At 52.4% G+C, this 20,254-nt stretch overlaps 1 protein-coding gene across 1 annotated transcript in view; it reads left to right on the forward strand.

Moving 5' to 3' along the window:
* The window catches only part of ESYT3 (extended synaptotagmin 3), a 48,235-nt gene that overhangs the window by 19,084 nt on the left and 8,897 nt on the right, over positions 1–20,254 (forward strand). The window contains exons 3-20 of the mRNA XM_087824955.1: positions 265–399; positions 3,906–3,982; positions 5,551–5,617; positions 6,241–6,330; positions 6,761–6,816; positions 8,207–8,327; positions 10,282–10,452; positions 11,149–11,231; positions 12,811–12,859; positions 13,335–13,424; positions 13,916–13,978; positions 14,099–14,161; positions 14,736–14,804; positions 15,388–15,474; positions 16,153–16,302; positions 18,111–18,607; positions 19,243–19,341; positions 19,838–19,969. Coding sequence (XP_087681081.1) covers positions 265–399; positions 3,906–3,982; positions 5,551–5,617; positions 6,241–6,330; positions 6,761–6,816; positions 8,207–8,327; positions 10,282–10,452; positions 11,149–11,231; positions 12,811–12,859; positions 13,335–13,424; positions 13,916–13,978; positions 14,099–14,161; positions 14,736–14,804; positions 15,388–15,474; positions 16,153–16,302; positions 18,111–18,607; positions 19,243–19,341; positions 19,838–19,969 — 2,099 coding nt within the window. The remainder of the gene's footprint in view (positions 1–264; positions 400–3,905; positions 3,983–5,550; positions 5,618–6,240; positions 6,331–6,760; positions 6,817–8,206; positions 8,328–10,281; positions 10,453–11,148; positions 11,232–12,810; positions 12,860–13,334; positions 13,425–13,915; positions 13,979–14,098; positions 14,162–14,735; positions 14,805–15,387; positions 15,475–16,152; positions 16,303–18,110; positions 18,608–19,242; positions 19,342–19,837; positions 19,970–20,254) is intronic.

The raw sequence follows: 20,254 nt of genomic DNA on the forward strand, positions 1-20,254 counted from the left end.
GCGGCGGACAGACGGACGGCTGGGTGGGCAAATGGGTAGTACAGAATAAGGATCCCATGGCCCTTATATGCGTGTATTTAGAATAGATTTTTAAAATAAAAAATTTTAATGTTAGATTTTTAAGTGAAATTTCAAGTTAGCTTTTTAGCAAAGCCTGTGGTTAGACAAGAGATGGCCATGCTCCGAGCCTAAGAGCTTCAGACAGCTGTGAGTCTGGGGTGGGGGCACAGACCTGACCAGCAGGGCCTCTTCCTGGCCTCCCAGATCATCTCCCACATCTGGCCCTACCTGAGCATCATTATGGAAAACAAGTTCCGGGAGAAGCTTGAGCCCAAGATCCGGGAGAAGAGCATTCACCTGAGGACCTTCACCTTCACCAAGCTCTACTTTGGACAAAAGGTCAGTGCTGTCTCAGGAAGGGCATCCTGGGCCTGCTGTGCAGTCTCCTCTGTGCCTGTCCTCTGCCCCAGGTCACTCAGCTGATTGGCAAGATCCCACCGGGCTTCACAGGGTCCTGGCCCCCACCTGCACTTCCCAGCCCCTGGGCCTCAGTCCAGACCCCTCACCCCAAGGTCCCAACACCACCATCTCTGCAGGCTCTGAGGATGCCCCTCTCTTGCCCTGCTCAGAGAGACAAAGAGAGCAAAAACAGTTCCATATTTCTTAAGCCAAAGTTTGAAAAGATGCCATGCAGGGTGGAAGCCAGCCAGATACAAGATGTACAAGTCACACTCGCTACCCTCAGGCATCACCTGGGGAGAGCACACCCTCTCGGAGTGAGATAGTGCCCCAGAGCCATGTGCGACGCTCTGCTAATTGAGTGATCCTGGCCATTAGTGTCACAAGAAACCAGGCTGGTTCTGTGAAGACTAGGTGACCCAGGGTGAAAGAAGTTTCTGTTTAACATACCTAACACATAGCCCTATTCTAGACTGTGCTTCTGATTCCACCCTCCTGCCCCACTCCTCTTGCCCCAATGGGCCCCCTTGATGTCTTTCTTTGGTCATCTGAAAATGCATCCCTCAGGCAGAGAACAGCTGTGATGTCATCACTGGGTAAACCAGAGGCGTTGGCCTCTGATCTGCTCTGGAATAAGCAGGTGTCTGGGTGCACTAGGAGCTGTCTGCCAGCCCCAGGGCACGGGCCCAACTCTGAACTCATCCCCTCCCACCCACCCCCTAGTTGGGGGTGGATCAGGCTTGCCTGAGCCCTGGAGATTCTGGTTCATGCCACTCAGACTCTGCCAGGACTGGCTTGTCCCAGCATCTGCCGGTTCATTTGTTCATTCCCCTTTTCACTCATGTATGATTTATTGAGCATGGCTGTGTGTGAGGCATCATAGAGAGAGGTGGGTGTGGCTGTGCCCCTGTCCTGTTGTGGAGGTGGGTGCATACATAGAAGGGTGGCAACACAGCAGTGTACGCACGGTGGTGGAGGAATGCTTGAGTCCAGGAGTGCGAGGGCGTAGCTGCTGTGGCAGTCAGGGAAGGCTTCCTGGACGGGATGATACCTGAGTTGGCATTTGAAGAATTCAGCAGGCTGAGAGCCAGGCAGCCTTCGGACTGCTGTGTTTATAGCAGAGCCTGCTCAGCTAGGCTGATAGTCTGGTGGTGCCTGTGGGATGTGACACTGCTGGAAAGAGGTCCCTTGCCGGCAACAGAAGCAGGCCTAGGGATGGCTGATCCTGAAGGATGATTTTTATCACATCAGGAGAACCTGGCCAGGGACCTGCAGACTGACTAGATGCCCCAGCCCTGCAGGAGAAATACCCGACTCCTGGTTTTCAAAGCCCTTCCTGTCCTGTCTCCTCCCCAACCTAAGCTCTCCTCGCTCTCCTCTCTATTGCGGGGCTCACAGAGGACTCCTCAGTGATCTTTCTGGGCTTGGCCAGAACCTAGTGCACTCACTGCCTTCCTTCATGTGCACAAGTGTTTACAGCTCCCTCCAATTCCTGTGTCCATGCCCAAATCCATTCTGTGCTGTGATGACCTTGGTTCAGTGATGTAACCTCTCTGAGCTTCAGTTTCCTCATCTGTAAAAGGAAAGGACCTACTTCTAAGGGTGGTTGTGAGGCGTGACTAACGGGCGTGGCCTCAGGGCTGCTCTGCGTGGCTGTGTGAGTACTGCTTAGATAGGGTGCCTGGCCAGGAAAGCCAGCGGAGGCCAGATCCAGCCTTGAGCCCCTCACCTAACTGTGAGCCCTGAGCGAGGACTGCCCTGCCAGTGCAGAGCAGCTGCTCCAACGATGGTCCTCCTTCCTTTCTGTGGTGGGGTCTCCAGGTGGGCAGCCTTCCCCAGGCCGGGTCTCCGCAGAGGGGCTCTTGGGGCTGGCTGAGCTTCCAGGGGTGCCCGCACACTGACCCAGCCGGGGAGCAGTGGGCTCCAGGCTGTGGGAAGTGAGTTACAGTCACCCCCTCACCCCTCAGGCTTCCACTGGCTTTTCTGGGTCTTCAACTTCAAGGCCCTAGAGGCCAGGGTAGAGCCAGGTGCTATGGGCCTGAAGCTTCTACAATTCTGGGAACCCTCTTAAAGAAAAAGAATGTAAAATTAGGACAAAAATGAATATGAAATAGATATAAGAATGAGAAAATAGATCACAGCTACTTATACATTTAACATATCACCCATACCAGAAACCCTGGGAAAACTACATCATAATTTTAATTAACTGTTCAACATGTCCCTATAATATTTTTCAAAAAACAAAAAATGTAGAGACTTATGCAGCGAGCCATCTGGATGGTACAATGAACCTTTTGCTGTGTTTGCTTTAGCATATATCCGCGCTGCTATCCTTCTTGTCGTCTTATTTTAAAAAATATATCTTTATTGATTTCAGAGAGAGGAAGGGAGAGGGAGAGAAACATCAATGATGAGAGAGTCACTGATCAGCAGCCTCCTGCACGCCCCCTACTGGGGATCGAGCCCGCAACCTGGGCATGTGCCCTGACGGAATCGAAAGGTGATCTCCTGGATCCTAGGTCGATGCTCAACAGCTGAGCCATGCCGGCCAGGCCTTGTCAATCTTTTTAAAAACACATTTCAAACTAAATTCTAGACATTAGTGAGTTTCACCCCTAACCACTTCAACATGTGCATCACTTACTCAAATGCACATGAAATTTATTTTTGATTATTGATTTTGATTATTGATAAATAATAATCAGGCCCTCCCCCAGTGCCACCTGAGAGAAGAGTCTGGGCAGAGGGGGGAAGAAAATGATCTAGGAGCTTAGCCCTCGGTCCCAGCGCCTGGGGACTGCGGTCCTGGCGTGGGGCACCTGAATTCCTAGGGTCAGGTCTCTCAGCTGGGGACCCTGCCCTCTTCCTTCCCCCTTAGGCGGGCAATTCCTACTCATCTGCCAGAACTGTTTAAACGCCACCTCCTCCTCCAGGAAGCCTTTACTAACCTCTGCCCACCCCAAGCTGAGTTGGGAGGTGCTCCTGACATCCCCAGATACCCATGTGACAGCACAGGCTGCACCTCATCACCCCCCTCCACCACCACCCCACCCCACCCCGAGCGCTCATTCACCCCCCCCCCCCCCCCCGCCACCTCTGCTGGGCTGTGCGCATGAGGACAGGCTCAGCTGCCTTGCTCCTTGCCTTCGCCACAGGCCAGAGCCCAGTGCAGAGGGGCGCTCAGTAAATATCTGTGGTAGGAGAGAGAGAAAAAGGGTGCACATTCTAGGGAGGAAAATATCAGAGCGACAAGGGCGGACAGAGGCTATGGGGTGGGTTTCTGTGCTAGTGCCTCACCCCAGGAGTGCAGTGCCTCACCCCAGGAGTGCAGTGCCTCACCCCAGGTCACGTTATTTGTTGTGGATAAAACCTGGTGCTGGGAAGGGGCAGCAGCCGTCCCTGCTGCAAGACCTCTGCTGACCTAGTCCTGGCATCTCTTCCAGTGCCCCAGGGTCAACGGTGTCAAGGCACACACCAGCAAGCACAACCGGAGACAGGTGGTCCTGGACCTGCAGATATGGTGAGCCCTCTTGCCCGTGGGGGCCAGGCGTGGGGGCCGGGGGCACACTCTGGGGGAACAGCCAGTTTGAAGATGGAATAGCATATATACTCTAATTTACCTCTCAGAGCAGATACAACACCCCCCCTCCCCACCTGCCCTGGGCTAGAGCACAGGTTCCCTGCTTGGGATGCGGAAGTTTCAGGAGAATGGATGGTCCCAGGGAGCCACCGCCATCTGACTCCTCAGCCCAGGCCTGGCTTCTCCCATCGGACCGGCACTAGGCATGCTCTGGGCTCCGAGGTCAGGCAGCAGAGCTTCCCTAGAGGCCAGGGCCAGGTCACCAGGACCAGCTGCCTCAGAGGGGGTGAATGAGGGAGAAGGGTGACAGGAAGACGCGGGACTTGTGGTGAGTCTCAGGGAGCTCTGAGCACAGGTTGCGGGACAGCAGCAGAACTGGGCCCTGTGGCACCTCAGAAAAACTAAAGGATACGAAGACACATGAGTGACTCGTTGAGTGGGCTGGGCAAGGGCACCTTTTTGAATGAGGTCTGTAATAGGCCTGAGATGGTGAGAAGAGAGATGCAACCCAGGAAGTCTTTCTGGAGGTGGTGAGATTTGAATTGTGTTTTAAAGGAACAAGGATCAACTCCTGAGGTTCCAGAATGTTGTCATTCCTTTCCAGTGTCTCATATGTACTGTCCTTAGCCCAGAGGCTGGCACTGAGGGCACACAAGGAAGACAGGAGTCAGCTCTGGGAATACCCATCCCCACTTGGGGGCTGGTCTCAAGTGTGTTGGGATGGTGATAGCTATTGGGCATCCTGGCCCCAAGGCACTGCCAGATCTTTATATGAATATTTAGGGCCTGTCAAGGTCATCTGGCCTCCCCACCCAGCTTCCCAGGCAGCTCAGGCAGCTCCTGGAGTCCCCAGGTTTTCCTCCAACCCTTTCAGGGGGCACTCAGCATTTCTGGGACATCAGCTCCCCTGCCTGTGTCCTCCAGATATTTGATGGCTGCCTTCTCCCTCCCCTTAGTCGTCTTTAGTCCTTTCACAGGGTCTTGATCTTTACCTCAAAGGCACTCATTCTGGGCTCCCTGTGCCCATCACTTGGCAAGAGCCACCCGCAGGACTCAGGCTCCTAAGAACATTGCCTTTTCCCCCTCCACCACCCCCAGCAACAGCCTGGGTGAAAGGTTGGATGTAAGCAGTGTGGCTGCTCTGTGTCCTCGGGGAAGAGACCTGGGCAGAGATGGGACAGGAGCATAGCAGTGGCAGAGGAGTGGGCACTGTGCTCACCAGGAGCCCCTCCTTCGCGTCCATGGGGTGTCATGGGACAAGGTGGTGCCCAGAGTCACTAGCATCATGGGCAGAGGTGGGGATGTGCATGAGACTTCTGGGTGCAGGGACCTGGGGCTCTGCCCCCTAGAGTCTGGGCCTGGGTCAGTGTCTGTGCAGAGCCAAGAAAAGCTGAGGCTGTGAGGGAGACTGTATCTGGATGAGGCAAGGCTTGGGCTGGGCAAGTTTCCCAACCTGAGGGGTAGACCTGCCCCTCTTCCTGACCCCCCTTCTCTCTCCCCACTTTCAGCTACATTGGGGACTGTGAGATCAGCGTGGAGCTTCAGAAGATACAGGCTGGCGTGAACGGGATCCAGGTGAGCGGGGCCCAATAGGACTGCCCCCCATTCCTGTCCCTGGGGGGGATTGGAGCAGGCTGCAGAAGGGGGTGATGACACCAAACACAGGCTGGTCATAATTGAGGGACTCCAGGCCCAAGTTCACACGGCTAGGAAGTGACTGCTAGGCCTCACCCAGTTGCTGCTCAGCCCCATGGCACTACACTCCCACGCCTGTCTCTCTCTTTCTAAAGTCCCCCTGAGAGAGACTTCGGTGGCTCAGGGAAGAAAGAGGTTCTGTTTATGGGATGATGCAGACCCCATGTTTGAAACTGAGGTGGATCGGGGAGGTGGAATTTCTCATAGCAGGAGTATAGAGGAGCTGAATGGGACCCACTCCTGGGCCCCCACTGGCTGGGCTGACCTGAAATGTGGGTGAGGCTGCAGGCCCCTTGACCCAGCGTACCACAGGAAGGCAGTGGGGCCAGCTCATGGCCCATGGGGAGCTGGCAAAGGGGTGTTTCTGATTGTGGTCCCTGCTGTGACAGCAGACAGTCCTGACACTTGGGGGTGGCATGGGTATGAATGAGATGGCAGTGGCCTGCAGCAGGTGTGGGAAGAAGGGAGGCTGAGTCCCTCGTGGGGCCCTCTGTGCCATCCAGTTGCAAGGCACACTGCGGATCATCCTGGACCCCCTCCTGGTGGACAAGCCCTTCGTGGGAGCCGTGACCGTGTTCTTTCTTCAGAAGCCGGTGAGTCCCGGGGATATGAGGCAGGCCTGCCACTCCCTGGGCGTGAGCACATGCCTCCTGGGCCCCGGGCACTGGGCTTGAGCCAAGAATGGAGATGCCTAAGCCCACCGAGACCCAGCACGCCACACTCCTGTGCAACCTAAGTAGCCTGAGGTACCCGACTCTGCTCTCCCCAAGACCAGAAACAGCTCAGAGCAGTGGCTTGCCAGGGTCTCATGGGATCCATGTGCACTGGCCACTCCTGTGTCATCCTGGCAAGAAAGCAGCCCTGGCCTATCCCAAGCCACGGCCTGAGCAGGACTAGAAGGTGCCCTCACCTGCCTGACACCCCTGCAGCAGGCACCCCTCAGCAGACTGGGTTCTCCATGTGGGTGGGTGTGAGGCGCTCAGGGTTCTCAGTCCTGGGCTTCTGGCCCCCTCTGCTCTGCAGCACCTGCAGATCAACTGGACAGGCCTGACCAACCTGCTGGATGCGCCAGGGATCAAGTAAGTGCCTGTGAGAGCCACCAGGCAGAGCTCAAACGCAGGGTCCTTCCCGCTGCGCAGTTAGTCACCAGAGGTTCACAGTGGCTGCCCTCCCTCCCCACTCCCTGTGTGAGGAGTGGGGGCAGAAACCGAGTTCTCCCTCTGGGAGAAAACGTGTTGGGGTGTGGGAGTGGGAGGCTAACACACACATACACACACACGTATGCACACACGTATGCACGCACATGCACATGCACACACGTGGGAGAGCAGGGGGAGAAGCTCTGATCAGATGAGATGTCCTAGAGGAGGCCTGCCGGGTGGGCTGTGGAGGCTCCTGGCTCTGTAGTTAGCAGCTGTGTGACTTTAGACAAATTACTTCACCTCTCTGGGCTCTTCCTCAGTAAAAGCAGAGCCCGGTTCCTCTATTTTGGGGTCCCTGGGAGAACACTGAGGTGTGTGTGGCGGTGGCAGTGGGTGTGTTCACACGCCCGTGTCTCCTTTCACCCTTTTCACCAAGTGTGTGGAGAGAAGCCCATGTGGCCGTCCCCACCATGGTCACAAACAGTTGGGGAGGGTGCCAGTGAAGATGAGCTGGTCTGAGAAATCCCTCCTTCCCTGCGCGGGCAGGGAGGGGCTGCTGCACTCAGAGCCGCAGGCCCCCGCAGGGAAGGGCGCAGCCCCGCAGGGATGGACAGCTGGCCCAGGCTGGGCACACGCCAGCTGGCTCGCCAGGCTTGGGCCGCTGCCCCCACCTGCGGGCAGGACCACTCACTTGCTCATTGGGGACATTCCCACCCATCTCGACCCCCTGGACCCAGAATCCAGTCACAGATTTTTTTCATTCAAAAAATAGTTACTGAGCACCTACTGTGGCCAGTCCTCTTGTAGGGACTGTCCCTACTCCCTCTATGGGGGGGGGGATGGAATCAGCCAGCAGATAAAGAGAGCTTGGCTGTGATGTCAGGGAATGGAAGGGCTAAGGTGGCGAACACTCACCCAGCATTTACTGGGCACTGTTCTCAGCACTTTACACATGTCAGTCATCCTCGTAAAAACACTGGGAGGCCAGTATAATTATCCTCAGTTTAGAGATGAGGAAACTGAGATCCAGAGAGGTTAGCAGGTACCCCAAGGTCACAGCTCATGAGATTCTAACACAGCTTCAGGTTGTCACTCAGCTGCCACACTGTGATGCCTCACAGAACAAGCAGGACTGGGGGTGCAGTGGTCCCAGCTGTCAGTACGTAACTCCACATGCCCCCTGCAGGCTGGGCTCAGGGCTGCACTCTCCGGGGCAGGGGCGCCCTGAGCTCTGGCTCCCGTGCCAGCTCCCGGGACGGGTGAGGGGCAGGCAGCCTGGGGGAGGCAGTGCCACCCCTCCACATGTGGTCATGCCCATTGTCCCCAGCGAGATGTCAGACAGCCTGCTGGAGGACCTCATCGCCGCCCACCTGGTGCTCCCCAACCGTGTGACTGTGCCCGTGAAGAAGGGCTTGGATGTGACCAATTTGCGCTTCCCTCTGCCCTGTGTGAGTACCTGCGCCAGCTAGAGCACAGGCCCAGTGCTAGGGCCAGACGGCTGGGGGCAAATGCATTCTCACACAGGAATCCTTATTTCTGCCCTGGGGAGGGGGGCGTGGCACCTCCAGTTTCCTGAGTCTCAGGAAGGCTAAATGAGTCACCCATCTTGGACATGCAAAGCCCAGGTGGCATTCCTTCTGGGATCCTGATACCCCTATGCAGCCTTGGTTAGGGACTGTGGGCAGTCACCTCCTGCCCCAGGAAACTCCGGGAGCCTCCCAATCCTCCTTCAGGGACCTGCGGCTCCCCGACTCCAAGCTTGGGGTCTATTGGGAAGGAGAGTGTTCAGTAGAGCTGGGCATCTGGCTTCCTTGGGTGCCTAGCCCCACTGTCCCTTCCATCCTGTGCCCAGCTAGGACGGACAGCCATGTGGCTCCCTATAGAAGGTGCTCTAGCTGTGGCCCTGAGCCCTCAGGGCTGGGAGTCAGGGCCTCAGGAGAGGGGAAAGTGCCCATTTCACCATCAGCACCAGGTATGGGGCATCCATGCGGGGTTGAGGGTCAGTCAGCAAGGGACACATCCGTGCTGTCAGCCTTCCCATAATGGCACATGGGCTTCATCCCATACTGTGGGTTAGGCAGTCTCAGAGTAGCAACACAATACCATCACCTATGTCACAACTACTAAAAATTTAGTACCTCTTGACAGTACGTTCCAGATGTACTGCCAAGCGGCTGCGATTTAAACTCCCTGGGAATAGTTCCTCTGTGTGCTGGGACAGCAGCTGCCTGTGAATATTTACACTGGTTTGTTTCATTCCATTTCCTATTTTTAGGGTTTAATTTTTAGCTTAACTTTACAATTATGTGAAAACATGTGCATGTTTCCAAAGTCCAATATAAAGAACAAATTATATTTTAAGGAGCCCGGCTTCTATCCCTTGTCCCTCCACCTAATCTCCACCTTCTCCCTGTAAGTGATGGTTTATCTGCCCAGTATTTTTCAGTATTTGTTTTCTAAGATGAGCAGATACGTCCATATGGTGGTATGTGCACATCTGGTCATCCTGATTCCCCCTTTCTTTGGTGGACAGCTGCATACTACAGCTTCCCCACCTTATTGTATCAGTCAGGTGTCCCGGGGATCACTCCATGACCGTGTTCATGGGGCCCATCTTCATTCTGACAGCTGCACATTACTCCACATGTGGACGTGCTGTGCTTATTTCATCAATTCTCAATTGACATTTGAGTTGTGTCTGGTCTTTGTTCAAACAAATATGCTGTCATGAGCAGCCTTGGACATGTCTTTTTATATTTTTGCAGTATGGCTTTAGGGCTAGAAATGGGATTGCTGTGTCCAAGGGAAAATACATCCTTACTTACTGTTGTTGTTTTTTAAATAGTTCTAGGCAGGAAGGCTATCTTTTCCCAATCCTTGGCTCTGATCTGCCTTAAGACATATCCTAGTGTGTGGAGTCGGATGAAACTCAGTGCTGGGACCTTTGCAGGGACCCACTGCCAGCAGCAAGCAGTGTCCACAGGGCTATATACACCTGGAGACTGGGAAGAAATAACACTGGAAGTCAGTCTCCATGCAGGTTACAGAGAGGGGGCTGGAGTACAGGAGGAAGCCTCCTCAGGTGGCTTGGTTTGCCATGGTTGTTGGCACAGGAAGAAATGGCTGCAGTGGAACAAGCCATTCACATGGCAAGTTGGGAAGGGCAGGAATGTGGGCGGGCATTGCGATGCAGTAGACAGAGCCCTGGGCCCTGCCATCACTGGCTGCGTGGCCTTGGCTAGGAAGCTGCTGTCTTTGGCTTCTGCCTCCCCATCCAGAACATGGAGAGAGTGCTGTGGGCTGGGGTGATGATGTCTGGGGGCTTTGGCTCTGATATTGCGGGCCTTGAGGGCTGGTGCAGCCCAGGAAGCAGCAGTGAACCCAGGGCTGGGCATTTTCCAGGGGGTGATCAGAGTCCACTTGCTGGAGGCGGAAAAGCTGGCCCAGATGGACCACTTCCTGGGGATCCGAGGCAAGTCGGACCCCTATGCCAAGGTGAGCATTGGCCTGCAGCATTTCCGGAGCAAGACCATCTACAAGAACCTGAACCCCACCTGGAACGAGGTGTTTGAGGTGAGGGTCTCCTCAGCCACAGTTGGCTACTTTGATGTCCTCCAGGCTCCTCTGGGTCATGCTGGGTACAGACGTGGGGTGGGGGGCCTTGCCCTCATGGGCCTCACATACCTGTGGGACAACAGGATTGAGCCTTGGGGACAAGCAGGATGTTTTGGGTAATTCCCACTTTCCAAGTCCACCCGGTTTCCAGAGGTGGGCTGTGGCCCCACCAGAGGTGACAACTTACAGATGAGCTCCCATGTCTTTTTCCTGCTAGAGTCAGCTTTGCTAGAATTTTTCAAGTCAAAGTAAAAAAACCTAAAGGCAGTTCTGCCCCAATCCTCTCAGCCAGAGCTAGACACCAGGAGCCTGAAGTTCTTCCTTAAGTTCAACCACAGCCCCTCCTATGAGGAGGGTAGGCCCCACAGCTTAGGTGCTCTGGAAGCTGCAAGCCCACGAAGCACACACAGCAGCCACCGTCCCCTGAGCACCCACCCTGGGTGGCTTGCCCATCTTGCCTCTCATCTTCCTGCCTGCAGGGGAGGACATCACTCCCTTCATACAGGAGGGTCTTCCAGGCACTGAGGAGGGCAGGAACCTGCCCCGGGCTCCACACTAAGCGGTGGAGCTGGAATGTGGCTCCCCTTGGGTCATGTGCGAATCTGCTTCATCAGCTGATGGGGCCTGAAGGTCAAGTCACCTCTTTCCTTCCAGTTCTTAGTGTATGAAGTCCCTGGGCAAGACCTGGAGGTGGACCTGTATGACGAGGATACTGACAGGGACGACTTCCTGGGCAGGTGAGGAGGGCTGAGCTGGGCCTGGGGGCGCTGGACCTTCTATTCCTGGGCCTTCCAAACCTCCCTTCTAGGTGTCTCCTGCATATCCAGCCCTGAACTGGGCCGTGCGGGCACAGAGAGGACCCCAAGGTTTATATACCATAGGCCCTGCTTTCTGCACTCTTGATAATGTACCCAGAGTCCCCATTTGGAGCAGTGGGCAGGGGCAAAGCTGACATGAATGGCCAGGTTCCATGTCAAGGAACCCTGGCCACTGACTCTGGGGCAGAACACAGGAACTCAGAGTGTGTGAGGGCTGACGTGGCCTGGCTGGGGCTGCCTATCAAAACTGCAGACTTACATGTCTTGGTCCAGCAGGCCCACTTCCAGATCCCATGAAAGTATTATGAAATGTCTGTTGCAGAACTATCTGAGGTGGCAAAACAAAAGAGCTGGAGAGAAAAACGTCCAGCCTCAGAGGACGTTGGTTAAATATGAAGAAATTTTCAACCAACCGTTGCCAAACTAGAGAATGTTCTGCAGCTTTTAAAAACAATGAGTAGGATCTATGTGTATTGACCTGGAGGATATCCATTGTGTATTAGGAAGGGGGGCGGGGAGTTGGGAGTGACCTGTGCAGACTGAGTCATCCTTCCAGGGCGGATGCGTGTGTGTGTGTGTGTGTGTGCGCGCGCACGTGCACGCACGTGTGCAAGTGAGCACAGGGAAAGGCACGGAAGCTACACAGCAGGCTGCTCACACTGCTCGTCTCAGAGAGCTGGGGTTGCGAGAGGAATATAATTTTACATGAATCTTCATACTCCTGTATTGTTTGGCTTGTTTCCATGAACATAGAATTTTAGAAAGTGAACAAAACAAAGTGGGAGGGGCACAGTCTGACAGCCTAAGAAAACAGCTCACAAGCCAACGTTACTTTTTTTCTCATCTTAACTTTTGTAATGTTGCAGATTTGAAGTGTGACTTGTGGTTCATATTTTATGTAACTGAGCTCAAACACACTGCTAACAGTTACATAAAATTAATTTCCCCTCTGGCTTGAGTCGATAGTGGGAGGCACGCTGAGAATGCAGGTGCTACCTCCTTTCACACACGTCAACTATACTCATCATGTGGAAGGCACTGGGGGCAGTTTTGGAAATGGACAGGCATTTGGGGTTATTATAATGACCGCGGGAGGTGGTGCCACTGGCGTTTAGGGGGCACCAGGCAGGGAAGCTGAATTCCTGCAATGCATGGGCAATTTTGCACAATGAAAAATCATTCCGCTCAAATGCCATCACTGAGAATGCAGAGCCGATGTGTCCAGCAGTATCTGCTTCTTCCCCTCTGGAGATGGCAGCCACCTGCCTCCAGGGGCAGCATGCCCAGTGGGGGCAGCCCTGATGGCTAGACTGTCCTTCCTGTGCTTGAGCTGAAAGTGGTCTCCCACTGGTTCCTTGGCATGAATAAGATCCTCTGTCTTGAGGGTCCCACTCAGATACTTGATAACAGATTCCAGAGAAGGCCACCATACCAACTGTGGCTTGCCTCCTCGGAGCTGAGCTGACCCACCCCCACCCCCACCCCCCATGTATTCCAGCCTGCAGATCTGCCTCGGGGATGTCATGACGAACAGAGTGGTGGATGAGGTAGGGTTGGTGCTTGCAGCCCCTCCCCGTGGACAGCTCTAGCAGGTTGCTTCAGCCCTGCTTGTCCTATGAAATGGGCTCCTTCTATGCTGAGCCACATGTGCCAGTTTTCAGGGGCAAGAGCTGGGCAAGACAGATGGGTTCAGGCAACCCAACCAGGGTCTGGGTTGGAAGAAGCTTCCCTGAAATGCCCACAGAACAAGGATCTCCAGCAGGGGGCAGTCACACTACAGGGGAGGGCAGACTGGGCCTGGGTAGGAGGGTTTTTCCATCCCAAAGTGTAGCACTTCAGTCCTCTAACCACAGGTCCCAGTCCCTCAAGTCCACAGTCCACCCTGTCTGGGCTAATTCCCCTTTCCCCTGAAGCCTCTATTATGGCCCCACCAGTTCCCAGAACTGAGCTATCTGTAGATGGTCAGTAGTGCCTCACTGGCCCTTTTCCTGAGCTTTCCTTTCCCTCCTCATCTCCCCACAGTGGTTTGTCCTGAATGACACAACCAGTGGGCGGCTGCACCTGCGGCTGGAGTGGCTTTCACTGATCGCTGACCCTGAGGCTCTGACTGAGGTGAGTGTGGGGTGTTGGGGCTCCCTAGCAGAAAGGGGAGCTGCAGTGGGGCTGGTTATGTGTGGGCTGTGCATGTAGAGGGAGGGAGGGAGGGAGCTGAGCCCCCACATCTTGCTCAGTCTTGGGACAAGCCCTACCTTTGAGAATGTGTCCCTCAGCCCTGTCTCCACACAGGGCAACTCCTGATCTCTCTCAAGAGATGGCCTCTGAGCATCTCAGCCATCTTCAGGGAAGCTGGGATCCTTAAACACTGTGTGTTAGTGCCTGTCAGCCCAGATCATAGGGAAAATCCACCCTGTCTGACTTGAATCTGTCATGCTGCAGTTGGAGTCTCAGCCTGAACAAAAGCAGCTAGGTTCTGAGGGATCTTATGGCCAGTCTGGAGGGCAGGGGCTGGCTGGCTTCCTTCTGCCACGAACAGGTTTCTCTCCAAAACCAGGCTGTGTCTCCTGGTGCTGGGACACCTAATGGGGGTCTGTGTCTGCTTGTAGGACCATTCCGGCCCTTCCAGTGCCATCCTCGTGGTCTTCTTGGATAGCGCCTGCAACCTGCCGGTGAGTGGTGACATGGTCAGAGTGTCGCACACACCCTGCCTTGTGCCTGTTACTTTCTAATGCTCACTTGAAATGGAAATTCACAAATGTTGCTCACCTACCCTTCTTCTGCTGCTGCAGAGAAACCCTTTTGACTACCTGAATGGCGAATATCGAGCCAAAAAACTCTCCAGGTTTGCCAAGGTAAGAGTGTGATGGGCTGGAACCGAGTGAGAGCAAGCCATAACTCCTTTCCCCTAGCATAGCCACAGCCCCATGTTTTCCAGGTGACAGTCTGCACACACAGCCCGGGGCTGAAAAGAGCTGCCATCATCAAGTCTACTGTGTGCCAACCACTGGGTTTGGCAACTCACCTCCCACATTTGTTGTGCCCATGAAACATGACTGAGTCCAATTTTATTGCCATTTTATAAATAGGACCCAAAAGGTTAAGAGCCTGGGCCACAAACCCAAAGGAGGAGCTGGAACTTAAGTCCACCCTGTGTGTCTCCATAACTCCAGGGAACCAGAGCCTGTGCCCAGCCAGGCCCAGCTCCTGCCACCTGTCTTCACTTGAGCCTCCCCTGTCCAGGTGCTTATACCAGTGATGGCAGCCCAGGGGTCCTGGGAACACCAGGGTAGCATTCTCTCAGACGGAAGCAGCTGGCTGGCCATAAGTCCCACTGATGCTCCTGAGGGCTAGGAGGTAGGGTGAGGGTGTGGCACCTTAAGCTGACACTAATGATGCCACCTTCATTGTGGATTTGTCCCCTCACAGAATAAGGTCAGCAGAGACCCTTCTTCCTATGTCAAGCTATCTGTAGGCAAGAAGACTTACACGAGCAAGGTAAGACAGCTTGGGGTGTAGCCATGGGATACGGAAACGGGGCCCCCAACCCTTCTCAGGGAGAGAAGCAAAAGACAAGGGAATTCGCTTACACTGAATGCCTAGTAGGTGCCAAGACACATTCTAGGCACTTTTTATTTTATTTAGTCTTCAAAGTAACCTCACAAATACTTTTATAGTTCAAGGATTTGAGAGTCAGAGACCAGTGACTTACCCAAGGGTACATGCTAGAAAAGCAGCTGAAATAGTATTCAACCTTAGACATGGCTCTAAGCCTGTGTCCTTTCCACCACCCCAAGTTTCCCAGTCCAGCAGCAGCAATCCTCCCCTCCCAAGTGAGTGCTCATGCTATCATGAACCCTGTAAAACCTCTTGGCAAAGCTCTCCTTGCCTTTGAATCTGGCTGCCCTGCCCTAGTGCCTCCCACAAGCTGTAGTGTATGTGGATCTGATCCCTGAGCAGACAGAGTAGAAAGGCTGGCTACCCATGGTACCTGGGGGCCAGAGTGAGAGCAGAGGGTGCTGGTATCCTGCTCTGCCCAACCAGACCCATCAACAATGATCTCTCCCTCCTCTGTCCCCAGACCTGTCCCCGCAGTAAGGACCCTGTGTGGAGCCAGGTGTTCTCCTTTTTTGTGCACAATGTGGCATCTGAGCAGCTGCATCTCAAGGTTTGGGGAAGTTGGGCTCTCGGAACAGAGCTAAGCGGTGTCTAAGCCAGGAGGGGTGGGAGCTCGGAGTATACCTTGAGCAGGTTTTCCTGGCTGTAAAGTCAGCCCGTGTGTAAGGGAGAGGATACTGAGGCCCCACATCTTAATGAGGCTGGTGCCCAAGGTCTCTGGGTAAGAGGTTGTGGAAGGACAAATCCTCAATTCCCTTGGTTCTCCCTGTGAAAAGTGTCTTTCTGGTTGTTACATAACACCCAGAGTGGCCTGTGTTGAAATCTACTCAGGACATTAATGAGGATGTATTTTTAATCTTCACAAAAGATCTGTGGAAGAGAAATATCTTTATTTCATACATGAGCAAACAGAGGCTTAAACAATAACTTGTCTAAGACCTCATGCCCGACAAGCAGAACTGGGATCTTGGGGGCCCTCAGCCCTGTCTTGATGTCCCATCATGCAGCAGCACAGCTCGTCAGTCCCTAAAGCCCCATGGCCCTGGGCATTTGACAGACTTGCCTTATATAGACCATAACTGCCTCTACCCTGAGACCCTCTCTTCCCAACTGAAGGCAGGGGCCAGAGGCCAATAGAAGCATAGTACCACAAACTGCAGTAGACTTGGCTGGGCCCAAAGGGTGGGACTTAGTTATGCTCTTGTTTTGTGGCTGGCCCACCACCCAGGTACTGGATGACGACCAAGAGTACGCTCTCGGCGTGCTGGAGTTGCCTCTGTGCCAGATTCTCCCCTACGCAGACCTGACCCTTGAGCAGCGCTTTCAGCTGGACCACTCGGGGCTGGACAGCCTCATCTCCATGAGGCTGGTGCTTCGGGTAAATCTTTTCCCTGGGCCCCCGGGGGAGGCAGGGGGCAGAGCTCTGGCCCTGGAGCAAGGCAGACTGCTCGAAGATGGATTCGTACTTCTCACCATTTTTGGATTGTCAGCTATTATCTCTTCAAATATTGCCTCTCCCATTCTTTTAATGCTTCCTTCTAGAACCCCTTCCATGCCGGACCTTCTCATCTCCTCCATGTCTCGACCTGACCTCATCTTCATATTTTATATCTTTTTATGTCTTGGTGCTACATTCTAATTTCCTCAGATCTGTCTTCCAGTCCACTAAATATTTCCTTGCCTATGCCTAACCTGCTCTTTAACCTGTTCATGGTCTTTATTTCAAAGGCTACTTTTAATTTCTAATTTTATTTTTTCCAAATCCACCTTTTTAAATTGTATTTTATTATCTTTTCATGTTTCTATTTCATCTTTAATCATGTGAAAATACTATGTTAATTCTGTTACCTGAAGATCTTGGGAGTTGGATTTTGCTGTTGTATCTGTTGATGCTTTTTCATGGTGACTCATTTCTATTTGGCAACTTGGGTTGTAAACACATGGTAAGTGTTCCTTTGTGACCTGGATTGAGGTTGTTCACTTCCAAGTATACTGCTGTTGCTGTAGCCAAGAACTTCAGGGGCACTACAAACACGGATTCTTTTTTATGTTAATTTATTTCTTGATTTTTAGAGATAGGGAGGAGGAAGAGAAACATCGATTTGTTGCTCCACTTATTTATGCATTCATTGGTCGGTTCTTGTATGTGCCCTGACTGGGGATTGAACCCGCAACCTTTGAGCTGTCTAGCCAGGGCCTATGTTAACTTTTAACCTTGGGTTTCAAGACACCACAAGTAGTATAAATTCATATGGGACAATCCAGACTCATATGAGAGAAGCCTATAAGGTGCTCTATTCTTGGAAAATACTTTATTTACCCCCCAACCAGAGTTCAGGCTGAAACAGACACATCTTGTCATCAGTCTTTGCTGGTGGGTGGAACGTTAAGCTACTTTTTCACTAGAGAGATCCCACCTTCATGGGTCCTAATTCAACTCTCAGCTTCACACTGACCAAGATTGATAAATTACCCTCAGAAAGTTTAATCTTTATTAGTTAGTTTTCTCTGGATTTTTAACCCTAGGGATTTTACTTACTTTGTGAATTTGGCTATGTATTTAAAAGGATGTTTACTTTACTAGGGCATTCCTAACAAGTTATTTTTCAGAATATTTTGACCACCATATTGCTGGAAATGGAAGCCCTTAGGAAGGGTCCTGATAATTAATGAATGAGGGAAAAAGGGGAAACACAATGGCTGAGGTTTGAAACTTTGGTGCTAGGACCATAGGGGGGTGTGTCTGGATAGGAAACACATTTTAGGGAAAGTAATGGTGAATAAGGTGACATCTGGAAAATGACCATATCCAGAAAGTAGCTAGTGATCTTTGTGAAGGTTAAGGAAAGGCTGAAGGTGTAGATCTGGGAATCCTCTGCACAGAGGGAAAGTGCATGCTGAGAGTGGGCTAAATCTCCTGCAGCCAATATGAGTATAGAGAGAAGGGACCAGGGCTGAGTCTTCATGAAGACCCACTAGTGAGGCAGGAGGAAGGGGAAAGAGAGAGGCACTGGTCAGAGGGGACCAAGGCCAAAAGAGGTTAAGGAAAATATGGTCTGGGGGTGAAATTCCATTGAATTAGGCAGTCAGGAAAAAAACATTTCCCAGAGGTTAAGGCAAGAGCAGAGGAGTAGAAAATGGAAGCGGTGGGCCTAGCCCATAAACAACCCTGTCATCTGTTTGCAGTTCCTACGCGTGGAAGAACGAGAGATGGGGAGCCCATATACAGGACCTGAAGCCCTAAAGAAAGGCCCTCTGCTCGTTAAGAAGGTGGCCACCAACCAAGGTCCCAAAGCTCCTCCCCAGGGAGAGGGTCCTGCAGATTTGCCATGCCCCCCAGACCCTGCTTCTGATCCCAAGGAAGCCTCCAAGAGCACCACGACAACCACCAGCGCCACCACTGCTGCCACCGAGCCCACACTCCAAGAGACAGGCCCAGAGCCGAAAGGCAAGGACAGTGCCAAAAGTTTCTGTGAGCCCATGGGGGAGAAGAGGAGTTCGGCCACCATCTTCCTGACTGTCCCAGGCCCCCACTCTCCAGGGCCCATCAAGTCACCCAGACCCATGAAATGCCTTGCCTCCCCATTCGCATGGCCGCCCACGAGGCTGGCTCCCAGCATGTCCTCGCTCAACTCCCTGGCCACCTCCTGCTTTGACCTGACAGATATCAGCCTCAACACTGAGTATGCACCTCTCTGCTTAATCTTTTCTAAAATCACCTGCATGAAAAATAACTCCCTGGATGGAAAAGTAGACATGAACTTTTCCATTCAAGTTCTGGTTTTTCACAGAATGGCTTTATGAGAGGCAGCATGGTGTGGTAGAAAGGACTCAGGACAGGTGGAGGGAGAGAGAGCACATGTGAGCCAATTTCTTTATATACCAACTGTAAAACAGATCCTGGACTTTGGCTTTTACAGCAGAAACCTTTCCTGAATTCTAAAGAGTTACACTGGGATAATATGGAAAGCTTAGGATATGGAATTTGTAATCAGTTAAGTGTTTACTATGTGTTTAGTGCATTATTTGATTTAATTTGATCTTCACAGTAACCCTATGAGATAAAAGTCAAATAACTCACCCAAGGTCCCACAAGAAATCATACTATAAAAGCAGATCCCACTGCAGGGTTCATGCTCTTCCTACGGTAAAGTAGGATAATTATGCATGAATGCTGAGTGGAACTAACTTCCAACTGAAGAAATTGTTAATTAACCCCCATGGCTCTATGTTCTGAAAGCAAGATAGGCTCCGTCTTGGGGGTCAGGGAAGAGGCCAACACTTGTAAAGGCAAAAGTGACAAGCTGTTTCTTTACAGAGGCAGGGATTTCAGGCATCGGAGGCTGGGCGAGATTCAGCTAACAGTGCGTTATATCTGTCTGCGGCGCTGCCTCAGCGTGCTAATCAACGGCTGCAGGTAAAAAGATAGTGGGGCCAGGAAAGGTCCTTTGGGAGCATCAGGTGAGGGCACTTGGAGCAATAGCAGGGGTGGGCAGCCCCACGATAGACAACTAATGCAATGATGCAGTGGGAACAAGTGAGGTTTGAAGACTTGCTGTGAGTGACAAGGTCCTCAATGGTGCTGATGGGCTCTGGAGCCAAGGGCTTTGCTCAGGAGCACTGCAAACTGTCTGGGGTAGGGAGTCAGTACATTTTCTCAAGTGGGAATCAAGTTCCTTTAGATAGAAAATACTTGGCTCTACTCCAAACTTTACAAAAACTCATGTTTTCAGAGCCATGCACCTGATGTTCTATCCTCCAAATTCTACATATTTTTGCTTTGTTGGTTATTTGGGCATTTTTATCCTCAAGGTCATCTAAAGCTGAAGGGCTAGTACAGCTTTCTCCAAATGAGTATTTTCAATGTTTGAAAACCAGGACCTTTTTCTTTAATATCTTTGAAACCAAATCAGAAACCTGACACCCTGTACCACCAGTGGAGTTGATTCTTATGTCCGTGTCTACTTGCTGCCAGAAAGGAGGTGGGTGAGTCGTAAGAAGACCTCAGTGAAGCGGAAGACCGTGGAACCCCTGTTCGATGAGACGTAAGTGGGCCAGTTAGTCTGCCTAGAGTGCTCACCCATTCAGGTACTTACGGAGCATCTGTTGTGTACCTGCAGCCTACCAGGTCATATGAAGGGCTAGGGTTGAACAGGACAACATGGTCTATGCCTTCATGAAGCTTCTGTATACTTTGGTGGAAGAAAAGGACTACCAGGGCAATTTAGCAAAACAGCTAACTACTTTTCTTGCTCATAGGGGCTAAAGTGTTCCTGATTATGTAATATTCTTTGGTAGTAAAAGGACCTGAATCTGTTTTAAAGCAGCAG

The sequence above is a fragment of the Miniopterus natalensis genome, chromosome 15 (genome assembly GCF_054644295.1).
Source record: "Miniopterus natalensis isolate mMinNat1 chromosome 15, mMinNat1.hap1, whole genome shotgun sequence".
Classification (NCBI taxonomy): Eukaryota; Metazoa; Chordata; class Mammalia; order Chiroptera; family Miniopteridae; genus Miniopterus; species Miniopterus natalensis.